Source organism: Lepisosteus platostomus, chromosome 1 (assembly GCF_059453375.1).
Source record: "Lepisosteus platostomus isolate fLepPlt1 chromosome 1, fLepPlt1.hap1, whole genome shotgun sequence".
Classification (NCBI taxonomy): Eukaryota; Metazoa; Chordata; class Actinopteri; order Semionotiformes; family Lepisosteidae; genus Lepisosteus; species Lepisosteus platostomus.
In genome coordinates this window covers 20,632,576-20,659,594 of record NC_142611.1, presented here as the reverse complement: position 1 = coordinate 20,659,594, position 27,019 = coordinate 20,632,576, and the positions used below count along the sequence as shown (strand labels likewise).

Below are 27,019 nucleotides of genomic sequence, written 5' to 3'. Positions count from 1 at the left end.
TAGCTCTCTCACCGACTAGCCTACGATAGGTTGGCAAAAAGAAAGCCGTTAAGAAAGCCAAAATATGTCATCTCAAAGTTGCATTGAGTTTGCAAATAAGCACCTACAAAAGTGATCCTAAGAAAAATGTGGTACAATTATTGTGGTCAGATGCAACCAAATTGAAACTTTTTGATCTAAATCCCATGCATTACATTTGATGGTGGTGGCAATGTCATGTGATGGGGATGCTTCTCATCACTAGGAATTGGGAATCATGTTTATGAAAAATAACAGAGCAAAACACAGGCAAAAGCTTGAGAAAGGCTTGGTTGAATTTGTTAAAGACTTAGAACTGGGATAAAAGTTCACCTTTCTGCAGAACAGTGATCCAGAGCACAAAGCCAAAACTACTATAGAGATGCTTAAGAATAAAAAGTAAATGTCCTTGAGGCCTGACTTGAATTCTATTGAATAGATTCTATTGAATCTGTGGAAAGCCTTGAAAACTACTGTCCATAAGCGATTCCTACAGTAAGCAGCTTAAAAGAGCTTGAACAAAAATTGCACCCAGATGGTCTGAAAAGTTAAATACAAAACCAAAAAGACTGGATGTAATTGCTCCCAATGGTGTTCTGATGTGCAAGCATCATTTTGTAATTTCACAAAATGGGACACCTCAGGAAGGGTCAGAACACAATATCAGAAAGGGCAATCTTTACAAATTGATTAAAAGAGTCATGTGTGCTATCCCATGTCCTGGCTTTTGTTGCATACATTTGGATTTATAAAATTGCTTTAACATACATGTACTGCATTTACAAGCAACTGGTGTCATTTTGTTACAATTCTACTTCTTTCTGTAAAAAGGAAGGCATATAAAATGTTGTAAATACGTTCTAGTGGATCATTTTTGTTTCTGTTAATAATAAAGTTTTCAAAAACACGAGCTCAGATGAGATGTTAACACTTTTATCAGATGTAAAATTGTCTCTTATGCACAGTTTTGTAGTTTTTTAAAACTTTAAATATGCCAAGGCAATGCAGGTACACAAGAGAAAAATCCATATCTTTTTCAATGAAGCAGTTCAGGAATTTGGGTCAGGCTTGAAATGGAAATTATATCTATATATCAGGCTTTTGCACTGGAGTTAAGTCAGACCCTGCAATTGTAATAAACAAATCTAACTTATCAGGAACTTCTTGTAATTGAAAGATGGCAACCAAGGTACTGTAAGGAAAAAGACTGTTTCTAAAAGCTCCCTTCCCTAATAAGAATAGTTTGGCAATGCCTTGTGTAGGTCACAGCTTTGTCTGACTTATATTCTCAGAATTTCATGAGGGGGCCTTCATTTAACCAAAAGCACTTTTAACGCCACCTCTTATGTAATAAAGTTTCTGCATCTGTTGAGTGGTTAGTACCCTGGATCAATACTGCTTGAAGATTTGGCTGCAGTTGTCTTTGAAAATTAAGACGGGGGTAGATTTAATATCAATTCCCTGGTTGTGTGAAAGAGAATAATATTGTCTTTTGCATACGAATCAGAAGCTCTTTGCTTTCTAGTTGAACATACATCTGTGAGTTAAATGCACATAATTCAAGCTGAACTTTTGTTTATAATGTATTTACTATACAATGGTTATTTGACTTAAAAGTGAAGACTTTTCAGACCTAATGATTTAAACGTAAAGAAAGGAGAATCTCCTTCACCTTATAATATACAAATCTCCCATTTATTGAAGAAAGAATATAAAACTGATATGTGGTTAGAGACCTTCATCAAACCATCAGATTCACAAACTAATTACCTATGTACACCCACAAGACAAAATTTACTACGTAACCACTCATTGGGATTCTCAAAATATTTGGATCATCAACAATATTTATACCAGCCAAATTGCAATAAAAAGCATTTCTTTAGAAAAAACTTCATGTAGCTTCATATACAAGTGTATGTCTATAACAAAGAATTGTAAAAATTACTATAACATCTATTAAAACAGCTAAACATTTATACAGTATTAATAACTTTCCAATTTTAATAAGCAGAAATGACTGAAGAATTTAATTTAGAAATTGCTAGAGTACCTTGTAGTAGTATTCAGACTTTTCCACAGTTTGAACATTTTGTTGCTTTACAGCTTACAGTCATTTTGATATAGCAATAAATGTTTGTTATATATATACACAACACAACTCCACACAAAGCAAGAAACAAAAAGAAAGATGCAAATAGATCATTAATAAGAAAGAAAAATGGAAAAGTCATGATAAGCGCATAAGAATTCAGTTCTTCACTAGCCATAAATTAACTAAACCATAACTAGCCTTACTGACCATAAGTATCCATAAATTAAAGTTCAGGTGGGTAGCAGCGTCAGCATGTGGAGGCTGCAAAGGAACAAGTAATAGGTATATTCCATGCTGAAAAAAAGAAGAAAGAAAACAACGTTTCAGAAGAAGGCTCCATGGCCGAAACGTTGTGTTTTCTTTCTTCTTTTTTTCAGCATGGAATAAACCTATAAATGAAAGTACCTAGAATTATAGTTACCTAGAATTCTAGTATGAATAAACTGTAGAATAAATGCATGCACCTCTGTAAACTCTTTCAGTCAGGTCCATTTCAAGTAAAGAATCAATTGTGAAGACTAAAGAGACTTCAAAACAACTTAGGAATAAATGAGAAGGGAATAAAATAAATTGAAAGCACTAAATATCCCTTTGAGCACAGTTAAGTCAATCATTAAGAAGTGGTAGGTGTGGCGTACTACTTAGATACTGCATAAATCAGGCCGTCCCTCCAAACCAAGCAGCCGCGCAAGGAGAAAAATTGGTTAAGGATAAAACTGTGAGGCCAACAATGACATGGAAAGAGTTCAATAGCTAAGATGGAAGAAAATGAGTCATGAATCATAGTGCCTGTATGACAGAGTGAAAAAGAAGTAACCTAATTACTGAAAAATAGATCTCAAATCCTGCATGGAGTTTGCTACAAAGCATTTAAGGGGCAAACATGTGGAAAAATATATTTTATGGTCAGACATGTCAAAAGTAGCACTATTTGCTTTTAATGGAAAATATTATATCTCATGCAAATAACTCAACTCATTGCTCACTCAACACCATCCCTACCATCAAGCATGCTGGTGGAAGCATTACGTTATTGGGCTGCTTCCCATTTGCAGGGGCTGAGATTCTTGTCAATATAGTGGAAAATGAATAGTAGCAATTGCTAGAAGAAAACTTTTTTTTTTCTCGATGCAATGGAGTGCAGCTCAGAAGCACCTTTATTTTATGATAATATTTTATGATAACTATCTGGAAATAGTTGACTGAGGGTGAGACTCTTGCTAAAATTGCCACTTGACAGACCTTAAGGAAATGGACCTGCTAAAGATGTTTGTCTTATTGGCAATTTGGGCCTTGACTTCTTATGTTTTTTTAGGGAAAACCTGTTTCAATCTGCTTAAGATGAAAGTTTGCAAAACAATCTAAAGCACAAGGCCAATGCAACATTGAATTGGCTTAAGAACAAGAAAGTAAATGATCTTGAAGGGCCGAGCCAATATCCTGATTTTAATCCTATTGATGACCTGTGAAAACTACTGTCTATAAGTGTTCCCAAATGCAACTTGCTTGAGCAAATCAGCCAGAAAGAATTGGAAACTTTTGCTTCAAACCAATAGCTACCCAAAGAGAAATGTACAGTAGCTATAACTGCTGCCACAGGTGGTTTCACTAAATATTGAGTTAACAGGTCTGAATCCTTATCCAATCAACCTATTTCAATAATTTTGTTTCTTTTCATTTTTGTCAACATTTACTGTGACCCAGAGATGTTTTCAGATTTGAATAGAATATTAAGTTTTCAAAAATGTGTATGCATCATTCTGTAATTTCACACAATGGAACATCACAGGAAGGACATTTGAATATTTTTGCAAGACATTGCATTTGTGATACAGTAGGTAGTAAGATATAGGCTATTTGTCATAAGATGACTTTTTAAATGAATGCCAACATTTGAGTATACTCTAATTTTTTTAGTGTATGCAACTTTTTATTATTTAATAAATTTATTTTAGATCTTTTCTGCTAGTTTTAATGTTTAGCTTTTAGAGATATATGTAATAGGATTGTACATTTTACATGTAATTGAAATTGTCTCGTTTTGTAGTGATTCTTTATGTCCGATACTTCTATTTGGTGTAGGAGATTGATTATTTTTTATTACTGATTGATCAGTTAGAAGTATTATAGCTAACTTACTTACACTGATAATATGGATTAGCAATCACTTAGTACCACCTGTCCTTAGTAAGTATAGATCAGCAGTTAATTTGTAATTTCAGTGCTCTGAAGAAGGTCTATCATCTTTTTAGTTCACCACAGTTATTTGGCATTTTTACATTGTGCAAGACTTTCTCCTCTCTATGTTATGACAAATTCTCCTACCCACCTGTAGAAAAAGTCTAAGTGTGCTGATATTTTGATTTTACTAACTGACTTAACTTCTAGAAACCAAAACAGTTTTTGTCCAACTGTAAACAAAAGATTTACTCATAGAATCTGAGTTTTATCCAGTTATTATTTGGAGACAGGAAATGTACAGTTATTGCATTAAATTAGCATTGTTTTTGCATTGGGAACCAAAACATTTAATGTTATGTGATTATGTCATTCATTTAAATTTAAAATGCATCCATCCACAATGTCAGCTTTTGTCAGTTGATATGAGGTATAGCTATTACTTCCTCTATGTTCAGTGTTTTATTAAGGCTCCGATTGGGTCATATAGTTGCCCAAACTTGGATCATTTCAACATATCCTAATAGAACAAGATAGGAAAATGTAGTATGTGTAATATCATGTCTGCCAGTTGGTGCTTAGTTTTAATAGTCCTCTGTGTTGCAGTTGTTTCCCTGGTCTTGAACAAGGTGCGTGCCAGTGAGAATGACATTTGAAATCACAGTTTGATAGATTGCTTTACGCAATAGGTCCTGTTAGGCTCCATGCTTTAAAGTATCTTTTGGCATGGAAAAGGAAAAGCAAGGAAAAAAGAGATTCACTTTGGGCACTGATCCGTTGTGAAGCGCTCCAGGAACTTCTTCCCAGATTGATAAGGCTGCAGTGTTAGGGGTCTATGTTCTTGTCACCTTGTTTTTATAATTTTATTTTTAATGCAACAGATAGTATTTTATCAAGACGGGCAGACAGCTAGATAAATGCAGATATGCACCCACATGCATTTGATAGGCGATAGGTCTCTGTATGTTGAAGCCAAATCAAAGTTTTCTCTTTGCCCAGCTCCCCACTTCACAGCTCTCTCTGTCACAATCTAATAAATGGACAGACGCTGCCATGGAAAGGATCCATAGGTCTGGAGAAGCACAAAGGCAGAAAGCAAAGGTAGTTAAGCTGCTTGCCGTGCGTGAGTAGTCAGAGGGCAGGCAGACACTGTGCACCTTGACCACCTATTATGAAGCTCTTTGCTGTGATGTCAAGTGAAAGCAAGTTAATTGGGTGAAGCTGTAGAGCATGTTAGGGCCATGGTAGAAGGTTGCCGTCTTTGACAGTTGAATGTCAGCAAGACCCAGTGAAGTGTGGCTGAGAGACAGAGGCCTGTCACAAAGTTCGTGTGGACTACAGCGTCGTTAGAGAGCTGCGTTTGCAGAGGCTGAGTTTCACTCCTAGAAAATACATTTCACACTGTACGCGTCAACCCCTTTTCTCTCTTTCAGCATTAACTTTTCACTACTACCCCTCCCTCTTGCTCCTCTGCATTTCTATAATGAGATTCTAATACATAATAAGCAGAGATACTAAGCATGATCTTAACTTGATCTTAAGTTAACACTGAAAGGCGGTGGTTGCTCTTCTTTTTGAGTTGTACTTTCATTGTATTTTTACACACAATAATTTTTTATCTCATATCTTAACCACCTGTGTATTTGTATAAAATACACATACATTTGCCACAATAAATCTGTCTTTTTAAAAATGTTAAAAAATTCTGGCAATAGAGGAAAGGTGAATGTATCGTGAATTTCATAGATAAAAATACATTTGCTTGAATATATTTTACTGTCTAGTTTTTATTACACAAAGAACAGTTAAAATTGTGCATTGATGATTACTAGATGTTTTTTTTCTTCTGCTTGGTATAAAAATTACTTAAAATTTAGAAGACTTCAATGAGCATTGCCCATAATAAACCTTTCAGAACTGTGTTTTGTTGTGCTAAATAAATAATTCTTGAAAAAGCAGCATGGTAAAGAAGGGATATTTATTTTCCCCTGATCTAGCCTCTAATCTGCTGCACAGTGTTTGATGGGAACAAGAAAAATCTATTTACATTTCATTTTACTCTGTAAAAAAGTTGAACTCCTATGCTCGTAAAGTACTGTATAGTAACAGTGCACTGATTGATAGTGAGCTGGATGTCTGTGCTATTCTCATGTTCTATACTAAACCTAGTGGTGATGCTGTCAAATTAAATTTATGCTGCAAATAAAATTTACTCTTGCCGTGCCATGTGATTGTAAACCAGTTTACATTAACAACACATGAAGAAATGTAAAGTAAATGTAATAAGCAGCAGTACCCAGTCCTTACTTGGAAGCTCATGTTTGAAAAAATCCATTACCCCAGAAGTTTTGAACCTGTAATTACTTTGATAATCTACCACTTGACCACGCTGTTAAGTCTGATTCTTGGTAATAACAAATATGGATTTTGTTTATTTGAAAACTGAATGTGACCAGTGGTACAGGAAAAGTGCTTTGCATTAGAAAAATATGTATTCTAACAGTGGCATGCTCAGATACATGGAAACAGTTTCAATAAAAACACTCTCAAATCTAGACACTAAATGTTTAGTAGTGAACTGGGAAAATACACTGCAGTATACTACTGTATTTATGGTATGTAGAGGTCTATTAAAGACAACAAGCCCATTTATATTTTAGGAGCTAACTGAATAGATTGTCCAAAGGTTGCAAAGTTAATTTTATTAAAGACAGACTTGCTTTATGTAGAGGTATTTGACAGTATTGAAAGATACTGTATAGAGTATTAGACAAAGCAACACCTAAAATCCAAACAGCAGCATATTGAATACAGCCGTCAAGTCGTCAAGTATCATGTGTAACTGTGTAAGCCTGACAGCAGTGCCTCACACAGCTCTCAAACCTCTATATATGATCTACTTTCGATTCATCAACACTAATGCATTGCTTATCTACTGTTACTTATCTTCTGACTCTGACATCCTATATACAGTATGGAGACAGTTACATATTATTTGTTAAAACAAGTGGATATCTCAAGACTTATTTGAGCTGTGTTCCAGTTATGTAAAAATAGTGGAAATCATAGTTTCTTAACATTTATCACACAAGCTGGTATTTCATTCACAAACGGTCTGTGGCCTTTCAGTCATACTATTCATCCATACATTTTCCACCTGCTTTTTCCAGTTCTTGTTTCAGGGTAGCTGGAGTCAATACCGGCAAGCAACAGGTGCAAGGCAGGATACACCCTGGTTGGGTTACCAGTCCATCACAGGGCAGAAACACAGACACGTACACACTCACACCATAGCCAGTTATTAGTTAACCTACCAGTATGATTTTGGATTAAAATTTGAATTTTTGGATTGCTTTTTCATCTGGAGGAATCCAACACAAATGTGGGGAGTACATGCAAACTGGTACAAACATACAAACAAACACAGATAGCACCTCTGGTCCACAATTTAAACTCGGGACATTGGTGCTGCAAGATATCAATGCTTACCACTACGCCATCATGCTGCCCTTATTTACACTGACAGTATATTTTTCATGTGTTCAGCTGTGATTTCTGGGTCTGTACCTGTACAGTATAGCATTTTAGCACATTTAGCTCAACACTAGGAATTTTGATTCATCACATTGTCACATATACAGTACTGTCCGTTTTCCATGCATAACAAATTTTCCCCAAACACTCATATGCTGATGTTTTATAGCCTTAGATCCCTAAGACACCATTCTGATTTTTTTGTGAAAGACCATCAGGGCAGACGTATGACCTACTAAGACTGTGTTGAGCAACAGATTTTGTTTTTCCAGTTCATGTTAATGCAAGTTATGAAAATTGTTATTTGTGTGTCATATATCATTTATCAAAAGCAACCCAATTTTAAGATATCTAAATTACTGTGAGAAGAATATAATGACTGTTTCCTCGATGGAGTTTAAACCTGTGCTGTTTCAAACTGCTGACCAGGTCATGGGCAACAAAGGATGGCAAGTAGATGTGTTGATAAGTCATGCATAGAAGTATAAATGTTCCCTTATCTCTATAAATATTAATGATACTTCTGGAATGTCTCATCCATTTGGAAACGCTGCCCATCTTTTTACTAGAACCGATAACATCTTAATTCCAAAGAAAGCTTGGATTTTGTACCACCTGGACCAGATAGTCTACGTTTGATACCAGATCTCGACCATGATATCACAGTTTTGAAATCCAGTTTTAAGCCAAAAATAATATTTATCTTGTTATTGTAAACTAGCTGTGTTTGTATACTTATTTATTGTAGCAGCACATTTCTCTTATACAGTGTGCTTTAGCATTTTAAGCCTCTAAAGTTCCAGTGCAAACAAATGAAAATTGTTCCTCGCGTCAAAGCAACACATAAGCTGTGGGCATGGAGAAATACCAATGGCTCTCAGGGTGTTCAAGTAATTTTTCAATAAAGTGTCTAGTACACTGTGTTTCTCTTGTAGAAAAGTTAGAAATCATACTGTCACAAGTCATACAAAAATTAGCATTTGCTGTTTCACATTCCAAGCAGCTTTTAAAACCTTGTGGGGTCTTTATATACCTAAGCACTAGCAAAAATACTTCCAAAACTGACATACTGTATAAAAAAGTCTGTGAACAAGCTTTACTGAAATCCCACACCACAGCAGATTAATATCAACTCACCCCTCCCTCCATATGAGGAGCAAAGAGTTAGCAAACCCTACTAGTAATAGTTTGTTGGGTTTCTCATTTTTAAGGTTTATTTTCTAGGGGAATACAATGCACTCATCTTTGCCAAGTTTGCTATAACCATTTCTCCATCCTATTTCAGATGTCTGGGACCACTGTGGGCAGCTCTCTGTCCCCACACCTGGCGGTCCCACCCGAGAAGCTTCAGGAGCCGGAGTTCTTAGCACTTCAGCCTGAAGCAGACACATCACACAGTCTGCTGAGAGAGAATTCGGGGAACAGCAGGACATGCTACCACAACTCTACTTCTGGCCCCCTGAGGTCATCGAAAGGTGTAAAACTGCCTGTAAGAAATGGTTCCCAGTCATCCACCTCTGGAGCTCGCTTAAAATAAAATAAATAATATATTACATCAACTACAAAACACTATGTAATACTTTTCAATTAAATGTCTGCTGCAATAATCTGTAGTTTTAATGACCCTTATTTCTGAATCTCAGGCAGTCCTAATGAATCACACTAATTGTTTTTTTTTTCCTAAATTTGACAAAAATTCTAAGATAAGAAATGTCTTTGTGGTTTGAAAAAAAAAACATTTATTTGTATATGGTACTTATTATGCATTTCTTCCCCCTCCCAATTGTTTAAAAAGTGACACATTTTAGGTAATTTTCCACCGACCTTAAAAAAATCAATAAGCCATTTTAGTCTCTATCTATCAAAGTTGTTTCATACTTGTCTGTTTTAAAGCGGGAATACGGCACTTTAATAGGATCGCGCAAGCTATTTGAAATGTATGCCAATGATTCCTGTCATTTCATGGCAGCCCTGCCATGGTTCACTGAGCGCCCACTTCTCTCTTGTCAGCTCGACTGAAGACAAGCATTTAGTTGCAAACTTTGAACAGGTTGTGCAAAACAGAAATGATGTGACTGCTACCCCTTCTGCACCGTAATGTCACTCTTGGTCAAAGTGAGAAGGTCGGGCTGCGTCTCATGGCACTACACCAGAAACACAATCCAATTTGAGTGGGTTAATCGCCAGTCCACCGTACAGTCAAAATTCTTTGTTCTGTAAAAGAAGCAATCTTGTATGCACCTTTTGAGGTAGACGACATTAATTGAAAAGATTATGTTCGAGAGTTAAGAAAAAAATCCTCTCCAGCCAAGCAAAGCATCTAATTCTTGTAGCAGCACAATGACTAGATTTATTTTTTTACATTGTTATAAACATTTGAACTAATCCACCCTACTCGCAATTTCATGCTCACATATGTAAGAGTTCTTGTGGCGGGTAGAGGTACACTAGGCTCCCTTTGTCCGTGATACCCCAAGAGTGACGCCCATGTTTGACAGCCTACGCATCAAGGCCATTGCCCTGTATTTTCTGCCTTGTAGCACACAAAAGTAAAATCGCTTGTCAGGCCGAGGTGTCGAGAAGCTGACAAGATGCCCCAGTGACATTTCAGCTCGAAAGAGCAAGTGTCTTGCAACCGAGTGGTCAAATATCAAATAATAGGTCAAGCAGGAAGGAGTTGAGTGGTATCCAGAAGGCAGTTTCTGGCAACTTACTTGACAAGCGCCCGGGTGCTCTGCGACTTAACAAAGTGATGTTCTGTTGGGTATTGCTAGACAGTCTGTTCCGTATTGCCTTCAAAAGATCAGACATTGACATTGATTAATCTCTTTAACCCCTTGAGCATGGAGATGGGGGCTTCGCAGCACACTTTACCAGCAGGGCGAGTTCTGATGCTTTGTACATAGCAAAGCACAAAAGATATTCCACAGCTCATTAGAATATGCTGACCCCATCATCCTTCCAGTCACAGTGCATTCAGCACGGCAAGTTATTTGACTGTAAAACATAGATGCTTTTGCCCCGTGGTTCACATTTGATGCTCAAAATCTGTGTCTCCAAGGAGCTATTTTGCATTCAGTGGAATATTAATTTGTTCAAAAGGAGAAAATTAGATAACTGGTTTTCCACTGGCGTAATTGGTTGGGGAGGGATAAAAAGCAATTATATAATTGGTGTGCTTTTTAACAAAGCATGCAAGAATTTTCTTTCACTGCACTTGTACATGCAGTAGATCTTGTTATGTATATGATGTTACCTGTGTATATCTGTTTTTTTTTAATTAAAATTGTGTTTTCACTGGCTTTTTATCAGGAGAGGTTGCGTATTTGTTGAATTGTAATGTTTAGAAACACACACGAAGTGGAAACCCTTAGCTCGAGACTTGTCAAGTCTGACAGCCATCAAAGTGCTGCAATGACACACATGTTTAATGTGAAGCAGCCTACATCATGTCTTGTCAGGACTGTGATTAGGATAAATGGCGACCCAATCTGAAATATGTGCATTAGAAGAACTGAAGTGGTGTGTTTAACCACAATTTGCATATATTATATGTATGGCATATAATACCCTTGTTGTAATACAACAGCTGTAGAGTGATCTAAAGAGGACGAAGGATAAATTACCTGAACATTTTAATTCCTCTTTTATATTTTTAACTAGTGGTATATATTTCTAGGAAATTCTGTTTAGATTTTGTAGATTGTGTGTGTATAATCATTCTTTAAAGTGTAAAGAACATTTAAAATAGCATAGAACTTGTACTTGACACAGCAGCAAGCACATCCTGCTTGCATTTATTTACTGTTTCTTGTAGCTTTGCTTTGTGTGCAGCACAGGGCCTGACTCAGATGCTTTTTAAAGACTGGAGCAATGGGTTTGGAGGCCTTCACTTTTATCAATGCAGCAGGGAAATAGAGTTCCGTTGCAGGATATTCTGTATCAGATTTTATGAACTGTGGGTTTTTATCATTTCCAGCAGCAGATGCATATTTTAAATTAATTTGTATAGTCATATGAAATCCACATTTTTCTGCTTCATCAGGGCAATTTTAGCAGCTTTTAAAATCTGAAATGAATCAAATATCTGTACATTTGATATTTATTCTGGTGCCTTCTGGTGCTCTGTGTATCAGTTGCACAGATTGTAATGATTGAAATGTCCCTGAGAGGCAAGATTCAGTACTTATTTCATCTCCTGAAAAAAAAATGAACAAGTTAGGTTAAAAAAAACTTTAAGCAGTCAACAAAAGCATTAAATAGGAGATATGCTATCAGATATTAAATAAACAATGATATCAACCTTGAAATAAAGGTTTTGCAAGAGGTAAAGGGCTCAAAATAATTATAACCTGTGCTGTCAGCTTGCCCTTTTTATTTACTCATTAACAATCATCTTTAAAAGGCTCTCTTTTCTTGTCTGTGATCAAATCAATATATATTTTAATCTTCCCTGTTTAGACTTACTTTCTGACAAACCAATGCCTTTGCTTTCGATAATCATTAATCATTATTAAGCACCCTGTGTTCTAAGCATCAGCGTTTTCTATAAATTGAGCTTATCAATGAAGCAATAACATCTACATTCACTGCCTCTTGTCTATAATTTTACAATAAATTACTCACTGCTTCATTTCAATGCAATTCATCTAACCATAAGAGAAGACCTCAGGTTTTGAGGGAAGAGAAGTAAGATCGAGTAGTATGACTGGATTTAAAAAAGGACACCATACCCTTCCTTTTATTTTATCCTAAAATTCCCACCCTGACTAACATGGACCCAGACCTAATTTATACATTTTCAAAGTGTTGTACAGTACATAGATCACACAAATCTAGCAACTTTGCAGTTTGTGGAGGTGGTATTAAGGCATGCTATCATGGGTCTGCCTGGTGTTGCCACACAGAGTTTTACTATGTGTTACTGTGTGTTTTACTGTGAAGAATAGATACTGTACTTTATTGACCAGTACTATAGAAATTTGTTTTTGGCTTCTCCCACAGAAGTACAAACACACAACCAAAACATAAGAGTCACATGAAATCACAAACAACAATATGTAGCACATAAAGAGAGGAATAAAATAAGTAGGTAGAGGGGGGAATACATTTACATACCTTCATTGAGTAGTTTTATTGCAGAGGGGACAAAGGACTTTTTTAATGTGAATTTGGTACCCTGTACCATCTTCCTGATAGTAGTATTATGAATTCAGAATGGAGTGGGTGTGTGGAATCAGCTGTGATGTTCCTTGCCGTTCTGAGAACTACATTATGGTATAAATCACTTTGTTGGGGCTGCTGTTTCCTAATTATTTTTCCCGCCATTTTCACAATCCTGGACAATTTGGTTTTGCTTTTCAGCCCCAGGTTTCCATACCAAACTGTTATGTTAAATGTCAGGATTCTCTCAACAAGACTTTTATATGCCATCTCTATGACATTTTGACTAACATTAAAGTTCCAGAGTCTCTGACTTGCTTTCTTAAAAATGTTGCCTATATTCTCAGTGTAGCTCAGCCTCAGATCAATATGTGTTCCCAGATATTTAAAACTCTCCACCACCTCTACAGAATGACCATTAAGAATAGCCACAACAGTGGCTACATCTGAACTGTAATTAACTGATTAACTGTGAAGAATTAGCCAGATGCTGTCACACTGGCAATTAGAATACTGGGATTAGAGACCTCTAAAGGAAAACTTGATTGCTGTTGATAAGTGGTGTTGGTGTACCAGTAGGTGGTGATCTACTTTCTCAACTAGGTTTTCCAAAACGATACTCCAGTATAGTGATGGGGGCACTGTGCTGTCAGAGATATCATTCTTTGAATGGAAAAGAAAACAAATTTTCTGCTTAGTTCTTAAAGTAAAGACATAAGACCAGAGGTGATAACCTCGGGCCCCTACCTATAGGTAAATTGCTTTGAGATTTCTTTGAATGAAAGGTGTAATATAAATTCTGGAAATTAATTTAAGATTTATGAATTGTATTAAAGGGAAAACCAAGTAGTCATATACCATTGGTTAAAGTTAAGGACATTGCCAGAGAAGATGTCAAACACAGTCCTGCGGGTTCACACTTGTTTTGCAATTCTCTCTAGTAGCAGTTACAGAATCAAAAGTCCTAAAAATCAAAATGAAAGAAATAGTTTATACTGAGAGGAGCTCTGGAATCACGATAAAGGCTTAAGAAAGCACTCCTAGAATATCTGTTCATAGCAGAATGGAATTTTAACAACAGATAAAAAAATCTTCTTACTTTTACAAAATGCTAGTTTTACCAAAGCAAAGGCTAAAAGGAGAGGAAAGATCTAATTAACATTATCAAAATTTCTCTGCTTCATGGAGCCCCCCATTCGCCTTCCTCATTGTGAATTCTTTTAACGCTTACAATCACACAAGCTTACTTTATGACAAGACATCTTAGTAACTGCTAAATGAAGCTCCTGACATGCCTTCGAATTGCTCTGTATTTTCGGTGTAGACTGTTCAGAACACCTTTATATCCATGACTACCAACAACCATCAGGTCTGATTGCAACAGAAAGCACAATTTGACTGTTGCTCCAATCATTGCCCAAACAGGCCTTTGGATTATGGTGGTCAAATCCATTGCATGGATGAAGCTGACATCACGTTAGGAAGGCCTGTCAAGTGCATCGCTTTCACAGATGATGACAGAGGTGGAGACATTAACTCCTGCTTGTGCTGCTATGACAAGCACTGGATTTGGTATTGTAGCTGTCTGAAGATCAACCATAAGTACTCATGTACGACTGGAGGCAATTGCACTTGCTCTAGTTACAATGGATTGTTTGTTGGGAACACTGGCAATCTAACATTCAAGTGATGTACGTCTACAATAATTCCTGTTGTGGAACAGGAAAAGAAACACAATGTTTCAGCTATGGGGCTTTCTTTAGGTGTGAGGGAGAGGATCAATTAATATAATTCCTGTTTTGTCACCACCAGCTAACTTTTTTCAGTCCTGAGGTAATGAAAATGGATTGAATTGAGGATGATTCCAATGGACATCTGAAAGACAATAAGAGGTTTAAGGTATTTTAAATACTATTGAGTGCGAACAGTTTGGGCATGAAGCTACTGTAATGTTACTTTACTCAGTAATTCTGGTATTTTTTATGCTTTGTTGAAGAAAAAGATAAGAACATACAGTAGAAGAGAAAAATTAAATCACAGGAAAAACCTTGAAGGCTGGTGAGTAGAAGGAGGAAGAAGGCATTTCTTTCTTTTTTTTCAATATTATAAACAACAGAAATTCTAAGCGTCTAAGCATGGGAGGTAGACTTCTCAGTGCATGATAGCAAAGGTTGTTATGCTTATAATTTTTCAGTGAATATGTCTGGATATTTAAATATCTGCTTTTCCAATTTAATGAAAACCAGGCAATCTTTAATCTGTTCCATGAGGTGGAATCCCCAAATGAAAATGGCGGTCTTCACTGATTTCCAACATGAAAATGATTGACCCCTTTTTTGTTAGGCAAATATTTGGCTCCAAAGAGTTAGAGAAAAAAAATGTGCTGTCGGACAGTACAGTACATCATACTGTTTCAACAATGGAGGCAGAGATACGATTTGTTAGATGTGAACTTGCCAGTTACTCTCTGGAGACAAAACACATCTACTGAGAGTTATAAACCTCAAAGTAGTCTGACTTCAGGCCCATTTCATATTCTGTCTCAGTTTACAGTCTCTGAAGAAGTTGTTCTTTGGTTGAAAATATAGCTTAAAGCTGTTTTTGAAACCAAAAAGCCTGTGTGGAGTGTGGGTACATTTGTAAGGAATAATGCACACACAATTAGTTCTGCTAGTGGCACTAGTGCTGAAAAAAATCCCTTAACTGTGCTACAAATACACCAGACAATTGAGACTTCCACAAAACACTAAGACTAAGAAAGCTTCCTGCTTAAACAAGGAAACCGGCACATATTCATAAAACATTTACCACTATGTCAAGTTGGTTTGTTTATTTTTCTCAAGAAAAACAATGAAGATGTGGAGAATAGCACAAACCCTTAAGGAAATTAATTTTCCCCAGAAGAGTCCTGTACAGCAGGAAGAAACACAGTTCTAATGTCCATTTTGTAATGTTATATGTTTTTTTTCCTGTTTCAAAAGTATTATGAGCTCATGGGTGGCAGAAAACATGAATATTGCCTTTAGGGTCTACATGTGCAGTACATGTAGTATTCAGGTAATTCACAACTTCTTTTAATTTTAACCTTATACAGTACATTGACTAGGTACAGTATGCTGTATCAAAAATCTTCCTTAATTTTCAAGTGCAGGGAACATGAAACAACATTCATTGTTTGCAGCGCAGACCGACCCCTATTGTCTAGAATGTCTCTGCCTGGAGTCTGACCAGTGTCATTAGCTGGCTGTCGAATTCCCAATGCATCATCATACAACTGGCCGAGCACCACCTACACCATGGACACGAATTAGCTTGCTCAGCAGCAGTGACCCCTGTGACTTCCTGGGGACCTGCAAGCTTAAAGAGTTTTCAGCAAGGGGGCACACTGATCCTCCATTCATTTCTAACTCTCTGGCCAGCAGTACTGAGCTCACAAAGATGAGTGGCTGTTGGATGTGTTGAACCTATCTGCTAACAAATCTTCATTGTCTCTCTGTGGTACACAGGCTTTAGCAGTAATCCAGAAAGACAGTTGATTAACAACAGTTGTCAGAAATAAATTGTATGAGCATAAAATAAACCATCCAAATTATTTTTTCTCCTTATAGTTCAACATTTAATAATTAGGTCTGATGGCATACTAGCATAGGTGACATGGTGGTGCAGTTGTAAGCATTGCTGCCTTGCTGTGCTGGTGCCCAGGGTCTTATTCTGGATTTGGGTGATATCTCTGGAGTTTTAATGTTCTCCCTGCATTTTTGTGGGTTCTCCTTTGCATGCTTCGGTTTTCTCCTTCATTCCAAAGACATATTGGTTAGTTGGCTGTGTTGTGAGCATGTGTGTCTGTGTTTGTAAATGTCTTCCTTGTGATTGACTGGTGTCCCATCCAGAGTGTATCCTGCCTTGTCTATCCCACAGCCTTGAATTGGAAGAAGCAGTTAGAAACTGGATGGAAGATAGACTAAAAAGCATTAATATTAAAACAAATGCTTTTGGTTCCATAATTCCATATGGTTAAATTTTTGATGACCATCAGTATACATGTGCTTAAGAAAATATTCATGTCAAAATGGGAAAGAGAGTTCTGATGTTGTGCAGGACCAGTTTGAAGAATACAGTGGTAAGTGTTTGTGCAAACACTAGGGACAGAATGAAAGTGAATAACCCAGGGCAGAAACCCTTTTACAGTCCAGCCAACAGCAACATAACTGAGCTTCTCCAACTGAATTCCTCAGATCTTATTTTTAGTAATATAATTTGCTGTTTGGTCCCAAGGTATAATGATGGTGTGGAGAAAGATACTGTATCAGAAGAGTGTAAGGAAGAGATCTGTAGCACAATATTTTCCAACCACTTAATCCAATAAAACAGCTGGAGTCAATCCTAGCAAGAAATGGGCACAAGGCAGGATTCACACTGGACACGATGAAGGTCCATCACAGGACCCTTACAGACACCAACACCACACAAGTGAGTTTTCCTAGAAGCCAATTAACCTACTAGTATGTCTATAGTCTGTGGGAGGCAACCTATGCAAACATGGGGAGAACATACAAACTCCACACAGATAACACCACAGGTCCAGAATTGAACCCAGGAATCCAGCACTGTTAGGCAGCAATGCTAACTACTGTACAACCATGGTTACAACATGTTCTAACAGAATTCTGAGAAACAACGGATTGCCTAAACCTGGAAGTAATCAATGCACAAATAAAGTAAAATCTTTAAATGACATTGTTGCTAAATTATCATGGGACAGCATTTCAATAAAATTGGCAAACGGAGAAACAGTTGAAATGTCTACCATGAGTGCATTTTCTGCTGTTATTTTTATCTCAGTCCGTTTTCCCTCTAATAAAATATTTTATATGACATATAAATGGCACATTGCAACTCCCTAAATTGTTTGAAAGCCATATTACGCAACCAGCAAAACATTTATTTCTATTATATGGGCTTAACCCTCTATTAAATTTTTGAAAACCCTATGCAATCTGTGGGTATTCTCTAATGAAAACTATTAATTCTGATGTTTTTTTAATATGTTTTCATTACATCGGGTCTTTACAATATCAATGCACAACTGACTGGTTAATGGGTGACTAGAGTATTAGAAGTGTCTAACCTGTGGTCCAGTAAGAACATTAACTGGTCAGTAAGTAACAGTCCCACTGAGCATTTTTCAGATTACCAGAGTATTTTCACATAATTACCCCATTCCAACATGTGAGTCAATGCAATCTGGGCATTAAAGGACGGATCTAAGGAAGATAATGAAATGTGTAGGAGACAAGTTAAACATCAGATATGAAAACCTACATACTTTGCAACATTCAATTTTAAATTCAGGTTTTGGCCAGAAAATAGCAAGTTATGGGTCTCCAATTTGCACAAAGTTGATTGAGTTCCAGAGCTGTGATTGATTACACGCAGCTGAATTAAAGGGTCACTAGAGTATCAGCCAACACAGCATTTCCCTTGTGTGATACTTTTACCTTGAAAAACAAAGGGTCAACAATATTTTGCATATCTATTATGCCAGCAAAACTGTATACTTAAAACATGAAGCAAAGTGTTGGCTACTTCGTGAAGTCTCATAAAAATATTCTGTGTGGCCACCCCAAAATGCAGCACAAGACAAACAATAACAGCATATGATCGCAATCTATCTGTGCACATTTTATTGGTGTGGTAATGTTTTCACATTTTATATATTAGATGATCAATGATTCCACTGTTTACTCTGGCCCTCACACATGAGGAATGTTTCACATCTAACTTTGACTTGTTCTTTTATAGCTCTCGCACTGACACAGCTCTTCAGTCGCACATTACACACGATTCCATTTGTGAGTCCAAGATTGCATAAATGGTGATAAACTGTGCATTACAGTATGTCAATAATATCACATTTTGAATTATGAATTACAAGTAGTGCATACAGTATACAGTGGGCTTTTTTTCAAAATAACTTTTATTATTCAAAACCGTAAAGATCAGACAGCACAGTTACAGTATATGTAAAGGATGTTGAATTTGAACAACACCTGCAATACTTTTGTGATACTCCAAACTGTTGTTTTTCATCCTAACTGAAGTAGGACTGTTGTAAGATAAGGTTCAGAATATTTATGCAACTTTTAAAGTTCTTTACAAATCACATTTATTTACAACATTGTTAAGCTTTAGCAGTTTGGTGTAGACTATGCAGGTTGCAAATAGACTCATACTTGAAAGTCTCAGGATTGTACTGCAAGCAGAAATAGTAACAACTTGTGAAAACTTTCATAAGGCGCTATATCCGTTCCAGGGCCCATGGTATTTATACTTAAAGCACAAAACCTTGTAAGTAAAATGGGCAGATCCATGATTTTCATAGTACCTGATTGTCAGGGAACTGATTAATAAATGTATTGTACAGTAAATCAATCTATCCATTTTGTAACCACTTCATCTAATACAGGATCACAGGGGAATCTGAGCACATTTCAGCAATGCACAGGTGCAAGGCTGGATTGGAAGCCAGTCATTTGTGGGTCACAAACAAACACACACTAGGGCCAATTTTCCTACAAGCGAGTTAACCTACCAGTATGCCTTTAGACTAGATCTAGAAGGTGACCAAAGATCCCGAAGAGTGCCTGATCCGGTATTGCTTTGGGTTGAACACATCGCATTAAGGCCAGGCAGCAGCTGTGCTAGGTGGGAACCAGCAACTTTCCTTTTCTTTTTCTTTTTTCTCTCTACCACCTTGGCCTCTTGGTTGGAAGGAAGTGTGCGGGGCCTGCCTACAGAACCTGCTGTTTCCTCAAAACCCAGAAACACTTTCCTTTCCCTCCTTCTCTGCCTCCTCTGCCTCTTGGCCAGGAGTGTGTGTACAGTATTTGGCTTGACCGTAACACTCATTTCCCTTCTTGAGACCAGTGAAGGGCCTTCTTCCTGTGCCAGCACCATGTTGGGTTAATACCACGTGGCAAAAGGCAAGGACTCCTTTCTTTCTTCAGTCCTGCAGGAGAAAAGGTAACTTCCTCCTCCGGGGCCAAGGATGAAACAGAGAAGGCAAAAGAGGAGCCCCAGAGGAGTGAAAGAGGGAAAAGTCTCCCTGAGAGAGTTGGTGAAAGCCTGCTCATTACAGATGAGTACTGTTGGACCCCTTATAAAAGCAAGATGGAGGAAAGAGAAGGCCTGGCCAGGGATCACCTTTTCTACTCCCCGGTAAGACCAGAGGTGAGCCCAATGTACTCCCCTTAGTTTCCAAATGACAGGAATTGCAGTTAAGGCAGGACGTACAGCTCCTGTCCAGGTAAGCTATAAGCAGGCCTGACAGAACCTTTAACCACCCATGCCAGTGGAATTTACTTCCATTCCTACTAATGGCAGGGAGCTTAGAGACTGAGTGAAAAGATAGGCAGTACTTCCTGCCTTACTCAGTATGTTTCTTACAGGAGGTCCACCTGAGGGATGAAGGTGACAAGGTCACATTCTCGAAAGACTGGACCAAATAGAATCACACTGGAGCGAAGGAGGAGTACATTCTTATGGAGTGGTAATTCTTCTGGGACATAGAGACATGAAACTTAGAGCTGCCTTCTCTGTGGCTCAGGGCCAGATCCTGGTCACAGACATCAACTGGGACAGGAGAAGGGGAGCAACGCCAGTTTGGTTGAGCTGCAGTCACTGCTCAAGCAATTCTCCCGGGTGGACTGCTTTGGGCAGTGTTGCACAAATGAGGTGGGAATGACTTGGAGAAACTACAGGGGAAACTACAGGGGAGTGTGCAGTTGTCTAGATTACTTCTTCATGCGTACAACCCGCTTCCTGAAGTCCGCAACTGTGTCCCTGGTGTGGTATTCCAACCATCACTACATGTCGGTGGTGGTTAATGCTAACCTGCCAGCATTCATTCAGGGCTATCGGAAGCTAAATCAGGAGATACTGAAAGGAGAATGCCTCAGAACACTATTCAGAGAACACTACGAGAGCAGGGCTAAAATGAAGTGTGGCTACAGCTCGGTACTAGAATGGTGGCAAGCAGTGAAGGAGAGGACCAGAACCCTCGAGCAGACTTAATGCAGAAAGAAGGTAGCCAGGAAAAGAAAGGAAGCTGTGTGTATCCAGAAACAGCTGGAGGGGAAATACAGCCAGTGAATGGGGGAAGAGCCTTCAATTTAGCCTGAGCAAGGGACCTGAAACAGAGGCTCTACAACCTGTACACTGAGAAAGCCAAGTCTTTCCTGTTCGAAGTACAAAAGGAACATTAGGAGAATAACGAATCCTACTCCTCTTATTACTTTAAACAGGTCAGATGATCCTATAAAAAAGGGTGATCCACAGTGCAGCGGCGAGGCTTATTAATAAGAAAGAATTAAGTGTTCTGAGCCTTCCCAAATGAGGCACCATTTCTCTGTTCATCTCTGTGGTGCAGCCACAGAGAAACTATTCATGCAGGCTGATTTAAGATCCTTTGATAAGGTTTCCTAGGACAGCTCCCAAAGGGGGATGCACTTAGCTAAGCCTGGCTATCATGATCAATGGTCATCCATTGGCGCCTATCTGTCTAGGGAGTGCCAGATGGACATCTGGACTGCATTCCTAAGTGTCAGGAGTAAGTGACTCATATCTCACCTTGATCAACCAATCAGGGACTGGTAGGGCTGAGTAACCCACGTGGGACTCTGATGCCCATGGAACTTTCAGCCAATGAATGAGCTGAAGTTCCTCCAGGTAAAAACAGGCAACACAGAGAGCCTGAGAGATTCAGTAAGACTCAGTGGAGAATTCTGTGGACTTTTCTAAAGGGAATTCAAAGGAGAATTCCAGGGCAGGACGGCCCAGGAGCAGAAGGCTCCCAAGGGCAGGACATTCTCGCAGCGCGCCTCCTGACCATCCTGAGACTCAGCCCGGACAACCACGGAACGGCCAGTGTGTCCGAGTGCCAGAACTTTCCTTTGTTCTAAGAGTCTAGAGTGGAGGTTGCCAGAGAGTAACCAGCAGCAGGCCTCATGAACAGGTCAGAACTGTGGACAGCTGAATCACTATTCAGAACTAGCTCTTCACCAGGAACGAACCGGTCCTCTTCCTGACTTGCTGGGACCCACAGTCATCTTTTCTCCTGTGCACAAACTTTGCTAGTTAAAGCCTACAGTGAGCATCAGCAGGGAACCGTCGCAAGCCGCACAGCACAGCCTGGCACGGAGCCAGAGAGCGCGGATTGGACAGCAACAGCCTGCAACTGTTTCTTTGTGCCCGCAGGAGATCTGAATCCCCAAAGATTGGATGAGTATTTAACTTCCATGCATTACAGCTCGAGAATTCAATTGTTATCCTAACCAGTTGATATCTTAATTCCTAAGAGTTATGTACTTGTTTTGAGTATCTAATGTAGAAGTTATAACCAAGTTCATTTACGAAATGGTCTTAATGAATGATATAATGAACATATGTCCTCTTGATATATGTAACTCTTTGTAACTGATTGAATATATACCTTTTGTATTCTGATAACCCTCTCGATAAGATCTGTTAGGTTTATATGCATATTCTATGTATTAATAAATGTATCCTCGTGTATTAGTACCTGTGTGTGTGCGTTGTTTGAGTTATTTCACATGGTTGGATTCTAAAGCCATCAAAAGAATCAACTTTGTGATTTACTGCTACAATTAATAATTGTCTCAGTAAATGCCCAAACCCTACAGAACTGGTGCCTTCAGAGAGCCACTATGATTACATATTTGGCGTCCCTGAGCCGGTTTTCTTACAACAGCCTGGATGGAGAAGAGATGGAGAGGTTCTTGATAACAGCAACAAAGTGGTGGCAGTGATTGCTTTCTACAAAGAGCTCTTTTCAGAAAAGCAAATAGAGGCAGAGGCGGGAGATGCTTTTTTGGAAGGGATGAAGGCAAGGGTACAAGAGGAGATGAGGGAAGTCCTGGTGTCATGACCGCCAGGCAGTTAAGACCAATTCTTAAGCGATCTAATCAGCAACAACAGCAGGTGATTATTAACAAACGCCGCCGCACGAGTTAACCCACCTGTACACACTCCACCGTGCTGTACGCAGTGCTTTTTATACCATCTTAACCTGCTTCCCACTGCTCGGTATTGAATCTACTTGAGAGCTCTACCTGGCGTTTTTCCCATATCTCTTTTATTCTAGTTATTGGACTTCCCTTCTGCCTTTTCTACTTTGGACCTCGCCTCTCGCCTCGGACTGTTTGCCACCAGTGTACTTCCTGGATTACGACTTACCTTACACCTTTTGACCACGACCTTGACTCTCATTTTGGATTGTTCGCCTGCCTCATCTACTACCAGTGCCTGCGTCTGCACAGGATCCTTGTAGCTTCCCACCAGGGATTCCTAACACCTGGAAGGACCACCAAAAGAGCAAGGTCCAGTTCTTTTGGAACCTGGAGGGACAGGAACTCGGTTCCGGAAGGTCTCGAGCTCTGCCTGAAGCCCTATAAGACAATGGGGGTGTTGTTCCAGAGCCAGGACAAGAGGACCATAAACTGGACTATGAAGATTGCTTAGGTGAATGAGAAGCTTCCAGTTTCAGAAACAATTCCAGTTTCAGAGCCAGGGCAGTTTAAAGAGACATGGACTCCAGCAAGTGGTAACACCTTTAAGGGCTTTGTGGGACTGTTTTATTGTGCAAATAAAGCCCCAGTAACCACTTGCAAAGAGAATCGATTGAGAAAGGACAATCACTCATTCTACTCATCATAAAAACTGTAAACATTGTAGCAATAAAGTTTATTTTCATTAAAAATGCCTTTGGACTGTGGGAGGAAGCCAGTGCTTCTGGAGAAAACCCACATGAATATGAGGAGAACATACAAACTCCATGCAGATAACAGGACTGAACCCAGGGCCCCTGTGCGGTGAGGCAGCAACGCTAACCACAGCACTGTGATACTGTTCTGCACAATTTGTAAAATCTTATACTTAATTCAATTTATTTTTTATATTCATAGCACATTCATGTAATATAAGGAATATGTACAGTATATAGAACATGCTCTGATGAATCACAAGGCAATATTGTGATGTTGTTTTGCAAAGAACACCTGTTTATACCATGACAACCACATATGGATTTGACAGAGAAAAGCCTTAGAAGTTACCCAAAAACTTTCTACATCCTACAAATGTAAACAATCAGACTAGTGAGAGCTGTGAATATAAAGCTATGTCCTAAAGTTTTCCCTGTTGCAAGTTCTGAAGTTGTGCGTATGAGAAATCTAATGCACGTGCAGCACCCTGTATGGAGTATTTTTTAGCATTTATTAGCACATTCTACAGAATGCAGACATGAACCTACAGTAAATGTCAGACAAGCACCTCATCTGCCTAGCAGCCTGTCTAAAATTAATATAATCCGATACCAGTTCAACCTCCAAACATTGTGTTACAAAAAATAAGCAAAATACGGTTCTATTCTAATCCATTTCTTCAGATATAATCATCATAAATGAAGCAGATTACATTTAGTGTAAATTATTAGCCTCTCAAAGTTTTGTGCAGTTCCCGAACAATTACAAATACTAAAACACACACAACGAACATTATATTTTTGTGTGGCAACAAACAACCCAATAATTCCTTGTTTTGGTGGGTAGCTATTAATTTTCCTAAAAGAGGTCACACAAAATGCAGAAGCATTGCCTGCAAAACCTAAACTTCCAAAATTTTTTGGTCCCTTACTACAGCCCAGTGGCCCAAACATTTGCTAAAGAATCGCGTCTGACTTCTCAGTGAAGCAGGACCATTTGGGAGATGAGGAAATGTGTTGCCAAACAGCTAGAAAGCTCTACAGTATGTCACTGAGGATGCTAAGAGATGCAAACCATTTCCCTCCACAGAATAGACACCACAGAACAGACAAAGTGCTCTGTGACAGTTTTAAAGGTACCAGAGGGCTTGCACCTCCATGCTTTTCCGGTATGCTAACTCAGGCTGATGGCTTTTCCGGTATATGACACACTACACCACCCCTGTGGTCTTCTAAGGCTATTTTCTGCTTTTTGTTGCTCAGTCACAAATCATCCTGAGGCATCCCTTAAGTGCATTTGTATTTGTTAAGTGCACCGGCCTGATTTGGTGTTAATTCAATTTGAGTGCCCTTAATATCTTGAAGGGTGAGCCGATACAATAGAGCCATACCTTGGAAGAGGAATGAAAAGAAAAAAAAGAAGAATAACAGGTTCCAAAAGTACCTTTCCCTATAGTCACTTACAAAAAAAGGCAAAGTTGCTTATAAAATTTTCATAAGAAAGCCTTTTTACATTGACCACCTTGTGTTGTCTTCCCATTAAGTCTCAGGGATTTTGGGACCCATAGCGGTGACAATAGAATAGCTTCTGCAATTTCCAGCTTTCTATGTTATTATGGTGTTATTATTATTTTATACCCCAGAAGAATCCTCCATTCACTTAAGGGTGTGCTATTGGAGCATGTCATTCTATTAAGTGAGTGTTTAATAGGACTCTAACTGCAGTTACTGTATGGGAGTAGTTGTCTCAGTTTATGTGCTATACTTTACCTTTTATGAGAGAGGTTTTTTCCTAATATGTTAACCTGAAAAAAAAATAATACTATTTCCCCACACGTATATGGAGCCATTCTGGACACCCCACAAAAAGCACTTTACAGATAATGGAGACCACCACCAATGTGCAGCATCCACCTGCATAATGCGATGGCAGCCAGTGGGGACAAGAACAGAGTAATGAATCAAATTTATAAATGTGCAATATGTACTGTATCACATAACAGGCAGAGATAGCTTCTATACTGCATTTTATTATCCCAACACTTTGCAACACAACTTTGTTGTGACTTCTCTTCTTTGCTTCTCCTTGCTGCCTAATTCTCCTCCCATGTCAATCTGTGGTTCCACCCACAAGACATCAGGTCTTACAATTTTCTCAAAACTCATTTGTGCCAACTTCACTTATTGTATTGTACAGTTTGCTCCTGCCTCAAGCATGGTAACAGCTGTTGTGCCTAAAGTGTTTTACTACAGACTAATAATACCTTTAGGATGTGGATTAATTTAATCAATTCATTGTTCTTATTTTTGGGAAACAGGATATTTAGAATACATGACAGATAAATAAGCACAGCTTGTAAGTCTTGTCCTTATAGTCTTTAAACCTCTACACCATTAAGAAAAAATAAGTACTGTATCTTAAAATTTTGTTAAAAATTTCATGTTAAAAAAGTGCCATTTGTTTCTGTCTCCATAAAAATACAGATAAATTACTAGAAATGTTTTCAGGCTCATACTGTACATCCTTGTTCCATACAACAAAAACAAAGCAGAATTTTGTCTCCATAGTTACAAAACAAAGAAACTACATACTATATTATCCCATCTTTTTATAAGGCCACTGTTCAGAAAAAATAAAAATATACACTCATACTGTACCAACTTAGTTAATTTTACATACAGTAGTTATGTTCATTATGTGTCGTGTTAGACATGTTTAGGAAAAGACCTTCTTTTAAATCTATTTCTGAACTGCTTGCAGTATGTCTCAAAACACAAAGTTTAATTACATTAAATCCATTAAATTGTATATAAATACAATGAACTAGTAAATACGTGTTGTCTTCTTAATTACACTTGGTTACTGAAAATGCTTTAGCTGCAAATAGCTAGACTGTACTTGACAAATATATCTTAAAATAAGAAAAGGCCTGTTTTGATGATAATATTGATATAAAAAAAGCAGGTGTTTGTTTTCTTAGAAGATATTTCTCTGTAGGGAGAAAGTGCAACATGGACACAATGCAGACATTTGAGTGGCTAATTAAGAATAAGAAATATTGTGACCTTTGAACAAAGTGATTGACACAGACAGGCACTTACAATCCTAACCTTCACAAATGTCAGGATATTCCTAAACTACAGGAGCCAAAGATGTTGACTCTTCCATTCTGTACTTTGTCAGCCACTATTGGTAATTTCATTAGAGCTTTTGCCATTACTTTTTAATGAGATTGATTTGTTTCTTGTAA

General features: G+C 38.1%; 1 protein-coding gene across 1 annotated transcript in view; it reads left to right on the top strand.

Moving 5' to 3' along the window:
* The window catches only part of ccdc171 (coiled-coil domain containing 171), a 157,308-nt gene extending 146,179 nt beyond the window's left edge, over positions 1-11,129 (top strand). Inside the window, exon 25 of the mRNA XM_088627030.1 lies at positions 9,111-11,129. Within this exon, the coding sequence (XP_088483156.1) occupies positions 9,111-9,362 (252 nt within the window). The 3' untranslated portion in view covers positions 9,363-11,129. The remainder of the gene's footprint in view (positions 1-9,110) is intronic.
* The last annotated feature ends 15,890 nt before the right edge of the window (positions 11,130-27,019 follow it).